This window comes from Triticum urartu, chromosome 6 (genome assembly GCF_003073215.2).
Source record: "Triticum urartu cultivar G1812 chromosome 6, Tu2.1, whole genome shotgun sequence".
NCBI lineage: Eukaryota > Viridiplantae > Streptophyta > Magnoliopsida > Poales > Poaceae > Triticum > Triticum urartu.
In genome coordinates, this window is record NC_053027.1 from 467,479,861 (window position 1) to 467,495,618 (window position 15,758).

A 15,758-nucleotide genomic window follows, 5' to 3' on the forward strand; every position below is an offset into this window, starting at 1 on the left:
TTTGATATTCAAGCCTAATAATTAGGGGTACACTTAATAGTTTCCTAGAGTAGGGGAGCAATGCCCGTTTGGCCCCGTGAAGCTCCGCTACTGCATACTCCCTCTGTTCCAAATTTGAACTAAAACCAATCACGACAAGTATTTTGGAACGAAGGGAGGGAATACTAATATTTCGTTCGCTGTACTCGAGATCCACCTGCAATTTATCCCCCAGCTCTGGTTCATCTCCCCCAAACCAAGCATGTGCGACCGTAGACACCAAGCTCCATCGCCACCCAGCATGTCTAAATATAACAAGGCAGCACCAGTGCAGCGCAACAATCAGTAACCATCTTCATGGCAGATTCATGGCAGCACAACTTCTCACATGGAAAAAAACTGGCAACCCACAATGACAAAGAACCGTAAAAGAAACTGAAGCAACAACCACCAAAGAACTGCTGTAATTATAGCCTATAGCTTCATGAATCCGAGTACCACAACAGGACAACAGTCGGAGGAACGCTATGAGTCGCAAAATCAACAGCACGTAACCAGCGCAACAAAGAATTGCAAACACAAACAATTTTACGCCATCAATTGGATGGCATTCCTCCAGATCCAAGACAAGGACTAAAAGATCCTCCCGAAGTCCTTCCTTCCAAAGGACGGCGGCAGCCCGCTTGTTGCAAGAGAGTGACCAGCGCTTCCTCCTGCACACAGATAGTTCGTTTTGATCAGTATTATGCTTGAAAGACATAGATGCACACAAGACTCTTTCTCAGGTTCCCAAACACACGTCATGGAAGGAAAATAAATTGTACTAATAACTTCAAAGCTTCGGTTGTAGGATAAGAGGACCCAATTATAGGTTGATCCACAGACCCTCAGTCCATAGCTCATACATTGGCATACAAGGTTTGATGCTTAACAGCTACAGTTTTTCCATCCATGTGCATCGACAGAAATCATATGCTGGTGGAGTATATTATCAAGTGTCTTTTTGTTATCTGTAATCCTAAACATTATCATTGTCCAGAAGATTAATAGCAAGACTTCAAGATGTTAGAAGTTTGCAACGATGATATCATCTTAAGATTGGAATAGAACAAGTTCATACACAGCATTATTACAGAACTCCTGCTTTGCAAGTGGCAGGAACATAATAGCCATGGCGATGTCAGCAACAAAATCAATAAAAAACCACTAAGTGCACAACAGTGAAATCATTCATTACCCCAAGGCATCCCTTCAACCATCCGAGGGGGCGAAGTAGAATCTGGCATGCCATATTTGGACCAGGCAGATTGAACATTCTGGAGATTCCCCGTCGGGCGTATAGAGGTGGAATTCATATGGTTGTACCGCTGAAATGGTTGTCCGTGACGACCAGGGAAATTTCGCTGGGAATAGTTGGCATGGTTGTAACTATCATAGTTGACGTGGCCTGTTGAATGGCCACTCTCTCTGAGAGACGGTGCATGAAATAGGAAGTCATTTCTACAGCAGAAACATGAACAAGGAATCAGTGAATATACTTAATGCAGGAGCAGCAGCATCCAGAATTGGAAAAAAAAATCACAGCGGTATTAATTATCTCTAATTGGCTGACAAATCAGAAAACAAAATATTGAAGCATAAAACTGTTGGGGTGCATGAAATGCATTAAAAACAACATGTCCCATGAACTAGTGCACAATGATGTTCCATAGTATGGATGTTTCTAACCGACAAAACCATCTCAAACTCTCAATCATAATGGGATATGCCCGGTAAAATATGCATCTGTATAGTGTCAAACCCTGGGGGATAGCTAAAATGAGAAGACCTGAGAAACCATTTCCTAAACTCTGTATGAAGCACCGTTCCATCCATTTCCATAGGAATAGGGTATGTGCGGTAAAAGGCGCATCTGTTTACCTCCAACTACTGGGGCATGTATACAAATTGAAAGGACTGGACAAATCATATTGTTACCTCCCTACATGAAGCATCAATTTCATTTGTTTCAATGGTCGTTAGTTAATTGCGATATCCTCAATTAATAACTTACGAGTGGAGCTTGTTAAAACTTAGTGTTATGGTGTGCAAGATCACATGAAACAGTCATGAGCAGCGTGGCACAGGGTGAAAAAACAATGAATGTGCATTACAGATATTGGGACAAGGGGGCAGACAGACCTATCTTATCAAATAAGGGGTAATATCCCATTAATTAAAAGAGTATCTTATTAGTAAATAATACTCCCCCTGTAAACAAGATCACTATAGTGATCTAAAAGGTCTTATATTTGTTTACAGAGGGAGTACCATCTTACTGTTAGGAAAGTAGCATCACTTGGTTTAGATTAGATTTTTCTGTTGCATTTGCTATTTCTCAGTCACCTGCTGTAGAAGGCAGTCCCTTTTTTTGGGAGCCATAGATCCTATCACCTGGGGCTAACCATCTCTATATAAAGAAATGAGCCACATCTATTATGAGCAATCAATCAAACAAGTACTTGTCCTTCACATGGTTTAGTTTCTCTTTCGAGCCTAGTCTCATCTACCCTATGATCTACCCTCCGTAAACTAATATAAGAGTGTTTAGATCACTACTTTAGTGATCTAAATGCTCTTATATTAGTTTACAGAGGGAGTAGCAAGCATAGCGTGTTTCTGGTATTCAAACCCAACAACGTTCAAGGAAGACCCATTGCAGCAACGAAATATTGAGATCTCATCATGCTACAATACCTTTGATTCGAGCCTGCAATATCATGGCTTTGGATATTGGGCAATCTGCCAGACTGGATTGTTCGACCACTTGCATCTCTCAGGTGAACACTGCCTAACTCAGCTGATAGTGAATTATCTTCTTGCAGGAGTGACTCATCGCTGCACATAAAAGTCGAATGAAAGGCTAATCCATAGGCTACACTATTTTAAAATAAGTAAATTTAATATGCATGATTACCTATAGTTGGGATCCCAGTCAGCTGGATCTGGTACTGATGAAGTGGAGGTTGATGTATCAGCTGGCACATTGGATGAGTGCAAAGGACGGAAATCATTGTAACCAGATGGTTGAACATAACCATGATTGGAAGAAGAGTTTGTGGATAAACCAGTGCTAACACCTATCTGCGGCCTCCAATTATAATGACCAGAATTAGGAAGTGCACCATATGAATAGCCAGAATGTCCTCGAGCAAATGCTGAACTGACACCATCTCCATGAGGTCCCTGGATTAGCTGAGATGTGTACTCATGTGGTGGCATTGACATAGGAGGGTGACCAAGATTCCTTCTCCTATTGTATTGGCCTACCACAGCGGCTTTTCCTAATGAGGAGCCATGACTGCCCCTTGCAGGAGAAGTGGCAACATACTTAGAAGTAGCGCTAGCTGGCATTTGTGTTTGGGAATTTGGAGGAGTAAATTGTGATGGACTGGCCCCAAGAGACATAGGACCTGGACCACCAGGACTTAGCCGAATGCCAACACCATGAGAGAGATGAGGCCTTCTTCTAATATCTGGACTAAATCCTAGAAATGTTCCTCCGGCTTGTGACTGTAAATTGAACCCAGAAGGGCCTAGTGGTGAATGATACATGTTAACATTATTGACATCATAGCTTCCGTAGCTGCTTGCAGGACCTACGTTATCATTAAAGCTACCACGGCTACCGAAGCTGCCGCAGCTGCTTCCATATGAAAAGGGCATCTTTGGCGGAAAAACGTTATTGAATGGTAGGGATCTGTTAATGCTTCCAACCTAGAAAAGATATAAATAATATATTATGGATGTATTCTTGCAAGGTTTCTACTGAATAGAAGCATGAGAGAACATACTTACAACCTGAGGGGAAAGGCCAGCAGCTAGCCAGTGACCTCCTCCAGGATTGTGATCAACTGTTGCAGCACGACCAACGGGCTACAACAAAAAAGGCATAAAGCTTGACTTATAAACTAGAACTGTATGGAAAAGGTAGCTCTTGAGGTCCAAATTTTCACGAGTTATCCGCCCAACCATTCTGGTATAATGGCACTAAAACCATAAAGAAACTATAACCATAGAAGACATGACATCTGAAGGGTGTAAATACAATAAACTTTTCAAGATTGATGGAAAGAAACACTGTTGCATGTTCGTGTGACCAGGTGAAGACGGGATATCTAAATCGAGATGCATCAATCCTGTTGACTGAAGCAAACCGAAAGTTGTTTGCTACAGCTAATGGTGATTTCACGTCACAGGTTGTTCATGAGAAGAATATGCAGCAAGGTGTCTGGAATAGAACCATACTTACAATTACTGGGGTCTCCCGGAAAGGCTCATAAGGACCAGTGAAGGCTTCACCAGTTATGAATGGATGATATGAAGCCTGAAATAGATTTTCAAAATTGTGAAGCGCTTCCATTGATGATTCTTCAAGAACATAAGTTAGCGCTCACAGAGAATCGAACAACTCTAAACTTCGTAAGGATATCAAACAAATTCCAAGAGGCAAAATGAATGTAACTTCAAGTACACAAACCATACAAGTACGGAGTAATATCTAACTTTATCATTAGCCAATACCTGCAATGGTGACCATCGCTTATTAGGATCAAACTCAACAAGTCCTCTCAAAAAATCAACCAATGCTAAGCAATCTTCCTTTTCAGTCTCTGCATAAAAATTAACATATATATGATCGCATTAGCAACTTTATCGTAAGGACCACTGTATTATCATGTAAAAACTACTGCTCCATATGAAATAAAGACCCATGCCTCGTCACTAAAGAACTGTACATTTGTATGCTACATGTATAAGCCAGGATTAGTTGTCTATTAACCAAATATGCCCATATGATGACATATGACTTACAACGTGGAATATGAATAACTGTTAAAGCAACCATGTTATCCCCCCCCCCCCCCCCCCAAGGTACTGGACTCAAATTACAAACATCGGATTAAATGGTTGAAAAAAGCATATATCGAATGTTAGTTTGTGTGTGTTACAAGCTCTTCATCTAATCTGCATAGGTGTGTATTTCACTGATACTGCAAGAGTAAGTTGACCATTTTCTATATTGGCCTAATTCCAGGCTATCCCTAGAAACAGAGTAAGAAAACCAAGAATTTTTTCATGCTAAGAAGCCACTTGATGTTCAAAGACCGCCACACAGAGACCATAATATAGAAATAGAAACAGTAAGTGCTTTATTGTATTGAACATTATTGCGGTAGATCAACCCTAAAATTTAGAACAGGGGTAAAGCCGCCCCTATTAATAATAAATAAAAGCATCACTGAACAAACCTGGCAGATTACCCTCATTTAAATTCTTCCAAGGGTACGAGAATATGAGTCTGTCAAGCCTCCCACGAGGGAAATACCATTTCCCTATTTTTGGCTTTTTGGAATCCCTCTGTGTTGCAGGATTTAGACAGGGCATGAATAACACAGTAAATGTATAAAGCATGACATAGAAGTAGTCTTCAGAATAACTTCCAAAGAAAAACCACAAAACTTACTGCTTCAACCTCGTCTTCTGTTAGTATTCTGTATGAACTGCGAAGACCATCATGTGCTTCATTACCAGGATAAATGCTTCCAGCATGTTTAAAAAACTTCCTGGTGTTTTTAGCCTCCCTAAGAAGATCATCTGGCGGTTGCCCACTGTACATGTTGAATATTGGTAAATAAAGTATTCTACCATTATTGAACACCTACTAACTGAAGTGAAACAGCTCAACCAGCTAACACGTAAACACCTAATATCGTATAAAGAATTTATTTGCAAACAGCTGGTACGAAAATAAGAAAACAGGAGATTAAGATTTTCAATAAAAAAGAACTTACCCGACCATCTCAATCATACGGCTAAGGACATCGTATTCTGATGCTCCGGGAAATAAAGGTAGACCTATATAAAGTTCAGCAACTATGCAGCCAAATGACCACATATCAATGGCGGTAGTGTATCTAGCACTTGTTAAGTGTACAAGCCCACAAGCTAAAATCACAAACTATGCATTGTAAGATGTTTGTGTAGCTACTGTTAAATGTATTTGCTATTAGAGATGTTCAATAGGATACGGATAGCCAAGAAGCACTTCAGGTGACCTGTAATAACGGCTCTGGAAAAGGAAAAAAATACAAGCTTGACTTCACAATTCATATTAGTAAAATGAACTTTAGACTGATGAGTGAGTTCAAATAAAACCTGGATATATGAGTAAATCGTTTTACCCTCCATGCACGCTGATCCAAAATCAATTACTTTAACTCCAGCTGCTGAGTTTACTCTGCAAAGGTCACCTCAGTCATCAAACTTAGCATTGTTGAAAGTGGTAGTACACAGAAGGCGTATAAACAAAGTGCCTATTTTGATGGGAAGCAACTCACTTTGGTGTTATGAGGATATTTTCCGGTTTTAGATCACAATGAATAATTCCAGCACCTTTCATGACAATCAATGCATCCAATATCTAAAAGTAATACATATAATAGGTAATATGGCAACAATGGCAACGAACAAATATGAAAAACATGCAGGATAAGAAAAGGACACCTACCTGTCTTGAGAAAGTACGGACAAATTGCAGTTGCAAACCTCTTAAGTTGTTCTTTTTCAACAGCTCGTACCTGCAAAGTTGGAGTTTACGTTACCACATGAATCGAAACTAACACGGGGCATATTTATAAAACATAATAGTAAAGGCAGGTTTAATGGAAGTTACTTACAGGTTATGACCAAGCATTTCAAATGTGATGCACAAATGATTTTTCCATGGAAAAAAATCCAGCATCCTGACAATGTGGTGCTGATCATCAGGATCAAATTTGTCATTTAGCTGCAAATACATGAAACCAGTGTTGTGATGCCAATATTTTCAACAAAATAAGTAAATCCTAAGTAGATTACCATACCATGCTCAACAATGAGACTTCCATGATAGCCTGCTGATAAAAGGCAGGCTGGTTTTTTATAACCTTCACTGCAACATAACTGTTGGTTTCTGCATCCCAGCATTTAGCAACCTGCCCAAAGGTACCTTGGCCAAGCATTTCTTCGACAATGTACCTTATTACCAAAAAAATTGCCTAATGAAATGATGAAGCATAACTTAAACAATCTGAACCCTGAGATGAGCAGTTGTGGAAAAAAAGTTGAACCGGCTAGATCTACCACACAAGTTCTACAAATTGAAAGAAGAAACCAAATATTGCGACAGACCTTCGGACATATTTCTTCTTTCACATACCTTGACTTCTTAATTCTCATAAATAATGGGGCCCTCCAAGTATTCATAGATATTTCTAACTTATAAAAATCAACTTCTTGCAAAAGTGAATTTGTGTGCTAAAAGTGTCTGAAGTAACCAACAAGAAACTAAAATGTTAAAGCTGGTACACTGGAAAATAACTAAACTAACCTCCGGTCTGACTTCTTATTAACCAATTCCAAGTTGACATACAAGATTAGGTCAGAATTTGCATTATCAAGGCCATCATTGTGAACAGGAACTGCAGGAGTGGTGAGGAAGTGCTTGGGATTTAGTGAATCTACGTAATTAAACTCAGGATTGCATTTTTCAAAAGTTTGGACGATGTCTCTGGTCAATCTTGCAACAATCTGCAGGAATAAACAGTTAATTCAGAGTTGGTATATCAGATATATATGGGCATGTGGTGCATATGAACAATGGTAACAAACTGAATTATAAATGCACTCCATCTTTCTCTCCCATATAACGCACTAATTGAGACCAGCAACAGTGTTAAAGGATGTTCTTGTAGCATTGCACTATTCGTTGGATGGTATATGCAGGTTTGCATTGTCCAATGATCCATATTTTCTAAAAGAGATATCAACTACAACTAGGATCCTGACACACTTTTAGTTGTGCACTTGCGTAATATTTCCCAATCACTTATACTTGGAATCTCTTTACACTCGTGATGGATTGGAATAGCAAGTCAAGCAAACAAAACATGTATATTATATATAATTCAACACTGAATGATTGTTGCAGAAAAAATAGGCGTGGTTAATTTATGGGAATGCTAATTGTAGTCAGAAATGAGGTTTGCCTCTGATTAATCAAAAGACAATTTGAGCAGACCACACTGCTCCAGTTGGTCAAACTTTTAGTTCCCTGAACCGTGCGTCCCGAAAAGGCAGCGGCAGCAGCAGCAGGAACGGTGCTGATTCGAGTAGTTCAAGTCACCGAAGTTTAAGATGTATTGGGTTCTTAAGCTGTAACGGTTTCTTAAGGGCATTTCATTCTAATCAATTTCCAGCTAGGACGACCTCTGAGAATCGCTCAATCCAATTGACAGTTCAAATTCAGCACGGTGAGCCCGAGAATAGCTCCAAAAGGGAAAGCAAGCAAGCATCTTTTGTTAGCCCCGTGAGAGGGGAAGGTGTAGGAAACGTACAGGCCTCTTCCTGACGGCGCGTAGATTGCTTGAACGGGCGGCAACCCCATTGCCCCGGGCGGACGGCGCCTCCGCCCGGTCGCCCACCACCGCAGCAGCGTAGGACCGGAACACCGTGGACTTGGTCGGCGCCCACGGCGGCGGCCCCGCCGCCTTCCTCTCCCTCCCAGTCTCCTCCATTCGCCTCACGCGACCACCTCCCAACAGGCAGGCGCAAAGCGCCCGCAGAGATCAAGTGCCCAACAACAGCAGCAACAACAACACGTCAGCCCAACCCGCACCAGCCCAGGCTCCTGTTGGGATCACGGCAGCGCACTCCGAAGCAGAAGCGGCAACAGCAGCAGCAGCAGCAGCAGCAGACTAAGCGGCCGCCGGCGGAGTAAAGCTGCATCCTATGAAGCGGCCATCGCCCAATGCTACTCCGGCCCGCGCCCCCGCCGATCCGATCTCCCCGGCCCTCCGCCGCCTCCTCTTGGCGCTCGGGACTTCCCCGGGCGGGGCCAACGGCTCGGAGCCGGACCGAATTGGGCGGGTAGGGTTTTGGGCCGAGGGCGACGGGCTGCTCGTACCCGCCGTACTCGCGGCGGCGGCGGCGGCGAAGTGGAGGCGGAGGTGGTGGAGCAGTGGGGAATTTGGAGCGGGGCGGCGAGTCCCAATCCCCTCCTCCTCCTCCTCCTCCCTCTTTCGTCTCTTTTCTTCCTTCCCTTCCTCGTCTCCGTCACCTCCCCTCGACTCTGGTTTTTTTTCCGCTCGCCTTCTTTCCAGCTAATATATATACACGTCTGGATTTTAATTACTGCGGTTAAGCAGTGGAGTTGTAACACGGCCCCCAGTGGCAACGGCCCGCAATTATCAACGTCGCCACGCTAAGCACCGCTGTCATCGCGTGCTAGGCCGCGCAACGTCACTGTGCTAGTGCGAGCGTGGCCGTCCGATCTGTCCATCGTGCGGCTCTAAATGGTCAAGAAATAATATATGTTTCATTTATTTCTGCCAAAAGGATTACGCTGAAAGATATTCATATATATCTGGTATGACTCGGCGTCGGTGGGCTGGCGGTCACGTAAACAAGTAACTGGCGAGCAATGAATGACGAAAGATCGGGAAACACATATGTTGGGCCGGCGCATTTTCTGAAGATGTGCAATGATCGAGCCATCAAGATAGATGGATAGACATGGAGCAATTTCCGGGTGCGTTACGAGATGTGTAATGGTCGATTCTTCAAGATAGATGGATCGAAAAGGGGATTTCCGAATGCTTACAAGATCGTGTAATGGTTGAATCTTCAAGATAGATGGATAGATGAGAAGTAATTCCTGGATTTTAATTACTACAGTTAAGCAATGGAATAATAAACAGAGTCCAGTGAAAACGACCCACAATCATCAACATCGCCATGCTAAGCACCATTGTCATCGTGTGTTAGGCAGTGAAATGTCACTGTGGCCGTCTGATCTGTCTATCGTGCGGCTCTAAATGATCAAGAAATAATATATGTTTCATTTATTTCCGACGAAAGGGCTGCGCTGAAAGATATTCATATATATCTGGTATGACTCGGCGTCGGTGGGTTGGCGGTCACGTAAACAAGTAACTGGCGAGCAATGAATGACGAAAGATCAGGAAACGCCTATGTTGGGCCGGCGCATTTTCTGAAGATGTGCAATGATCGAGCCATCAAGATAGATGGATAGACCTGACGCAATTTCCGGGTGCGTTACGAGATGTGTAATGGTTGATTCTTCAAGATAGATGGATCGAAAAGGGGGTCCGGATGCTTACAAGATCGTGTAATTGTTGAATCTTCAAGATAGATGGATAGATGAGAAGTAATTCTTAGATTTTAATTACTGCAGTTAAGCAATGGAATAATAAATAGAGTCCAGTGAAAACGACCCACAATCATCAGCGTCGCCATGCTAAGCACCACTGTCATCGTGTGTTAGGCAGTGGAACATCACTATGGCCGTCCGATTTGTCTATCGTGCGGCTCTAAATGATCGAGAAATAATATATGTTCCATTTATTTCCGCCGAAAGAGCTGCACTGAAAGATATTCATATGTATCTGATATGACTCGTCATCGGTGGGCCGGCGGTCACGTAAACAAGTAGCTGGCGATCAATGAACGGCGAAAGATCGGAAACGCATATGTTGGGCCGACGCATTTTCTGAAGGTTGCAATGATCGAGCCATCAAGATAGATGGATAGACGTGAAGCAATTTCCGGGTGCGTTATGAGATGTCTAATGGTCGATTCTTCAAGATAGATGGGTCGAAAAGGGATTTCCGGATGCTTACAAGATCGTGTAATGGCTGAATCTTCAAAATAGATGGATAGACGAGAAGTAATTCCTGGATTTTAATTGCTCAGTTAAGCAATGGAATTATAAACACAGTCCAGTGACAACGACCCACAATCATCAACGTCGCCATGCTAAGCATCGCTATCATCGTGTGTTAGGCAGTGGAACATCACTATACTAATGTGAGTGTGCCCGTCCGATCTGTCCATCGTGCGGCTCTAGCTGGTCGAGAAATAATATATGTTCCATTTTTTCTGCCAAAAGTGCTACGCTAAAAGATATTATATATATATCTAGTATGACTCGGTGTTGGTGGGCTGCCGGTCACGTAAATAAGTAACCGACGAACAATAAATGGCGAAGTATCGGGAAATGCGTATGTTAGGCCGGCACCTTTTCTGGAGATGTACAATGATAAAGTCATCAAGATGGATGGATAGACCAGAAGCAATTTTCTGGTGCGTTACAAGATGTGTAATGGTCGGTTCTTCAAGATAGATGGATAGATGAAAAGGGATTTCCAGATGGCTAAATGTTCATGATAGATGGATAGACAAGAAGTAATTCCCACATGCGTTATAAGATGTGTAATGACCGGTGAAGGAAATATGTCCTAGAGGCAATAATAAAATTGTTATTTATATTTCCTTATATCATGATAAATGTTTATTATTCATGCTAGAATTGTATTAACCTTAGTACATGTGTGAATACATAGACAAACAGAGTGTCACTAGTTTGCCTCGACTAGCTCGTTGAATCAATGATGGTTATGTTTCCTAACCATAGACATGAGTTGTCATTTGATTAACGGGATCACATCATTAGAGAATGATGTGATTGACTTGACCCATCTGTTAGCTTAGCACGATGGTCGTTTAGTTTGTTGCTATTGCTTTCTCCATAACTATACATGTTCCTATGACTATGAGATCATGCAACTCCTGAATACCGGAGGAACACTTTGTGTGCTACCAAACGTCACAACGTAACTGGATGATTATAAAGGTGCTCTATAGGTGCCCCCGATGGTGTTTGTTGAGTTGGCATGGATCAAGATTAGGATTTGTCACTCCGATTGTCGGAGAGGTATCTCTAGGCCCTCTCGGTAATGTACATCACTATAAGCCTTGCAAGCAATGTAGCTAATGAGTTAGTTACGGGATGTAGCATTACGAAATGAGTAAAGAGACTTGCCGGTAACGAGATTGAACTAGGTATTGAGATACCCACGATCGAATCTCGGGCAAGTAACATACCGATGTCAAAGGGAACAACGTATACCGTTATGCGGTTTGACCGATAAAGATCTTCGTAGAATATGTAGAAACCAATATGAGCATCCAGGTTCCGCTATTGGTTATTGACCGGAGACATGTATCGGTCATGTCTACATAGTTCTCGAACACGTAGGGTCCGCATGCTTAAAGTTTGGTGACGATCGGTATTATGAGTTTATGTGTTTTGATGTACCGAAGGTAGTTCGGAGTCCCGGATTTGATCACGGACATAACGAGGAGTCTCGAAATGGTCAAGACATAAAGATCGATATATTGGACGACTATGTTTGGACATCGGAAGAGTTCCGAGTGAAGTTCGGGCATATACCGGAGTACCGGGGGTTACCGGAACCCCCTCGGGAGTTTAATGGGCCTTATGGGCCTTAGTGGAAAGAGAGGAGGGGCTGCCAGGGTAGGCCGCGCGCCCCCTCCCCCTCTGGTCCGAATTGGACTAGGAAGGGGGGGGCACCCCCCTTTCCTTCTCCCTCTTTCCTCCTTCCTTCTCCTACTCCTACTACATGGAAAGGGGGGAATCCTACTCCCGGTGGGAGTAGGACTCCCCATGGGGCGCGCCATAGGAGGGCCGGCCCCCTCCTCCACTCCTTTAATATGGGGAGGGGGCACCCCATAGACATAAAAGTTGATCATTGATCTTTTAGCCGTGTGCGGTGCCCCCCTCCACCATAATCCACCTCGGTAATATCATAGTGGTGCTTAGGCGAAGCCCTGTTCCAGTAGCAACATCATCACCGTCATCACGCCGTCGTGCTGACGAAGCTCTCCCTCGAAGCTCTACTGGATCGTGAGTTCGCGGACGTCACCGAGCCGAACGTGTGCAAATCACGGAGGTGCCGTATCTTAGGTACTAGATCGGTCGATCGTGAAGACGTACGACTACATCAACCGCGTTGTCATAACGCTTCCACTTACGGTCTACAAGGGTACGTAGACGACACTCTCCCCTCTCGTTGCTATGCATCACCATGATCTTGCGTATGCATAGGATTTTTTTTGAAATTACTACGTTACCCAACAATCGGGCCATTAGGATAGATGGATAGACGAGAAGTAATTCCCGGGTGCGTTAGAAGATGTGGTGTTGTCGATCCTTCAAGATACATGGATAGATGAGAAGGTATTTACGGGTGCGTTACAAGATGTGTAATGGCTGAATCTTCAAGATAGATGGATAGACTCCAAGTAATTCTCGGGAGCGTTACTAGAAGTTTAATGATCAAGTCTTTAGGATAGATGGATAGACAAACAGGGATGCATTACAATATGTGTAATGGCCGAGTCTTCGTGATAGATGTGTAGATGGAAAGTGACTAGTGTCCATCTGTTACTAAGCTTTGAGTCACATTTACGTCTGATACGTCTCCGTCGTATCTACTTTTCCAAACACTTTTGCCCTTGTTTTGGACTCTAACTTGCATGATTTGAATGGAACTAACCCGGACTGACGCTGTTTTCAGCAGAATTGCCATGGTGTTATTTATGTGCAGAAACAAAAGTTCTCGGAATGACTTGAAACTTCACGGAACGTCTTTTTGGAAATAATAAAAAATCCTTGCAAAAGATGAAGACCAGGGGGCCCACACCCTAGCCACGAGGGTGGGGGCGCGCCTGCCCCCCTGGGCGCGCTCCCCTACCTCATGGCCCCCCTGGAGCTCCTCCGACCTCAACTCCAACTCTATATATTTGCTTTCGGGGAGAAAAAAATAGAAGAGAAGGATTCATCACATTTTACGATATGGAGCCGCCGCCAAGCCCTAAAACCTCTCGGGAGGGCTGGTCTGGAGTCCGTTCGGGGCTCCGGAGAGGGGAATCCGTCGCCATCGTCATCATCAACCATCCTCCATCACCAATTTCATGATGCTCACCGCCGTGCGTGAGTAATTCCATCATAGGCTTGTTGGACGGTGATGGGTTGAATGAGATTTATCATGTAATCGAGTTAGTTTTGTTAGGGTTTGATCCCTAGTATCCACTATGTTCTGAGATTGATGTTGCTATGACGTTGCTATGCTTAATGCTTGTCACTAGGGCCCTAGTGCCATGATTTCAGATCTGAACCTATTATGTTTTCATCAATATATGAGAGTTCTTGATCCTATCTTGCAAGTCTATAGTCACCTACTATGTGTTATGATCCGGCAACCCCGAAGTGACAATAATCGGGACCACTCCCGGTGATGACCGTAGTTTGAGGAGTTCATGTATTCACTATGTGTTAATGCTTTGGTCTGGTACTCTATTAAAAGGAGGCCTTAATATCCCTTAGTTTCTGCTAGGACCCCGCTGCCACGGGAGGGTAGGACAAAAGATGTCATGCAAGTTCTTTTCCATAAGCACGTATGACTATATTCGGAATACATGCCTACATTACATTGATCAATTGGAGCTAGTTCTATGTCACCCTAGGTTATGACTGTTACATGATGAACCACATCCGGCATAATTCTCTATCACCGATCCATTGCCTACGAGCTTTCCATATATTGTCCTTCGCTTATTTACATTTCTGTTGCTATTGTTACAATCACTATAAAATACCAAAAACATTACTTTTGTTATCATTACCTTTTGCTACCGTTACCACTACTATCATATTACTTTGCTACTAAATACCTTGTTATAGATATTAAGTTTCCAGGTGTGGTTGAATTGACAACTCAGCTGCTAATGCTTGAGAATATTCTTTGGCTCCACTTGTGTCGAATCAATAAATTTGGGTTGAATACTCTACCCTCGAAAATTGTTGCGATCCCCTATACTTGTGGGTTATCAAGACTATTTTCTGGCGCCGTTGCCGGGGAGCATAGCTCTATTCTTTGAGTCACTTGGGATTTATATTTTCTTATCATTATGAAGAACTTGGGAGATCCAAACACCAAGATTTATCCCTCAACTACGAGGGGAGGTAAGGAACTGCCATCTAGCTCCGCACTTGATTCACCTTCTGTTTTGAGTAAGCTTGCGACACCTAAACCTGCTTCTGCTATTGATTCTGATATGTCGCATGCTATTGATGATGCCACTTCTGCTATGCATTATACTTATGATGAAACTGCTTCTATGCTTGATACTACTATGCCACTTGGTGAATTTCTTGATGAACAATTTGCTAGGGTTAGAGAGAATGAAATTATTGAAACTAATAATATTGATGAAAGTGATGATGAAGACTCTCCCCCTAATAAATATGAATTGCATGTTGTTCCCGAGGGTTATGTTCTGGATGAAGAATCTGTTAGAGCTATTTTAGCTTGCAATGATAGATATGATCTAAATAGGTTATTAGCTAAATGGAAGAAGCAATCCCTTAATGCTAGAATGAAACCTGACCCTGCTTTTGCTACTTCACCTATATGTGTTACTGATAAGGATTATGAATTCTCTGTTGATCCTGATATAATTACTTTGGTTGAATCTGATCCTTTTTATGGCTATGAATATGAAACTGTTGTGGCACATCTTACTAAATTGAATGATATAGCCACCCTGTTCACTAATGATGAGAGAACTCTCTACTTTTATATCCTTAAAATATTTCCGTTCTCATTAAAGGGTGATGCTAAGATATGGTTTAATTCTCTTGATCCGGGTTGTGTGCGTAGTCCACATGATATGATTTATTACTTCTTTGCTAATTATTTCCCTGCTCATAAGAAACAAGCTGCTTTAAGGGATATATATAATTTTGTGCAAATTAAAGAAGAGAGTCTCGCACAAGCTTGGGGAGGCTTCTACAATTACTTAATGCTTTGCCT

At 42.6% G+C, this 15,758-nt stretch overlaps 1 protein-coding gene across 3 annotated transcripts; it reads right to left on the reverse strand.

The window, feature by feature from the left end:
* Window positions 1–415: 415 nt before the first annotated feature.
* On the reverse strand, window positions 416–9,153 carry LOC125514268 (dual specificity protein kinase YAK1 homolog). Of its 3 annotated transcripts, none has more exons than XM_048679571.1 (18): window positions 8,397–9,152; window positions 7,391–7,590; window positions 6,885–7,038; window positions 6,699–6,808; window positions 6,530–6,599; window positions 6,360–6,442; window positions 6,178–6,259; window positions 6,051–6,091; window positions 5,814–5,936; window positions 5,486–5,630; window positions 5,271–5,379; window positions 4,543–4,631; window positions 4,271–4,345; window positions 3,817–3,894; window positions 2,936–3,735; window positions 2,716–2,856; window positions 1,217–1,479; window positions 416–692 (listed from the first exon to the last, which is right to left on the reverse strand). In XM_048679571.1, the coding sequence occupies exons 1-18, from the start codon at window positions 8,574–8,576 to the stop codon at window positions 613–615; spliced, it is 2,823 nt and encodes a 940-aa protein (XP_048535528.1). In that variant the 5' UTR covers window positions 8,577–9,152; the 3' UTR covers window positions 416–612. The 3 variants fall into 3 exon arrangements, with proteins under 3 accessions (XP_048535528.1, XP_048535529.1, XP_048535530.1); XM_048679572.1 differs by having other exon boundaries at window positions 3,820–3,894; window positions 8,397–9,151; XM_048679573.1 differs by lacking the exons at window positions 416–692; window positions 1,217–1,479; window positions 2,716–2,856 and having other exon boundaries at window positions 3,446–3,735; window positions 3,813–3,894; window positions 8,397–9,153.
* Window positions 9,154–15,758: the final 6,605 nt, after the last annotated feature.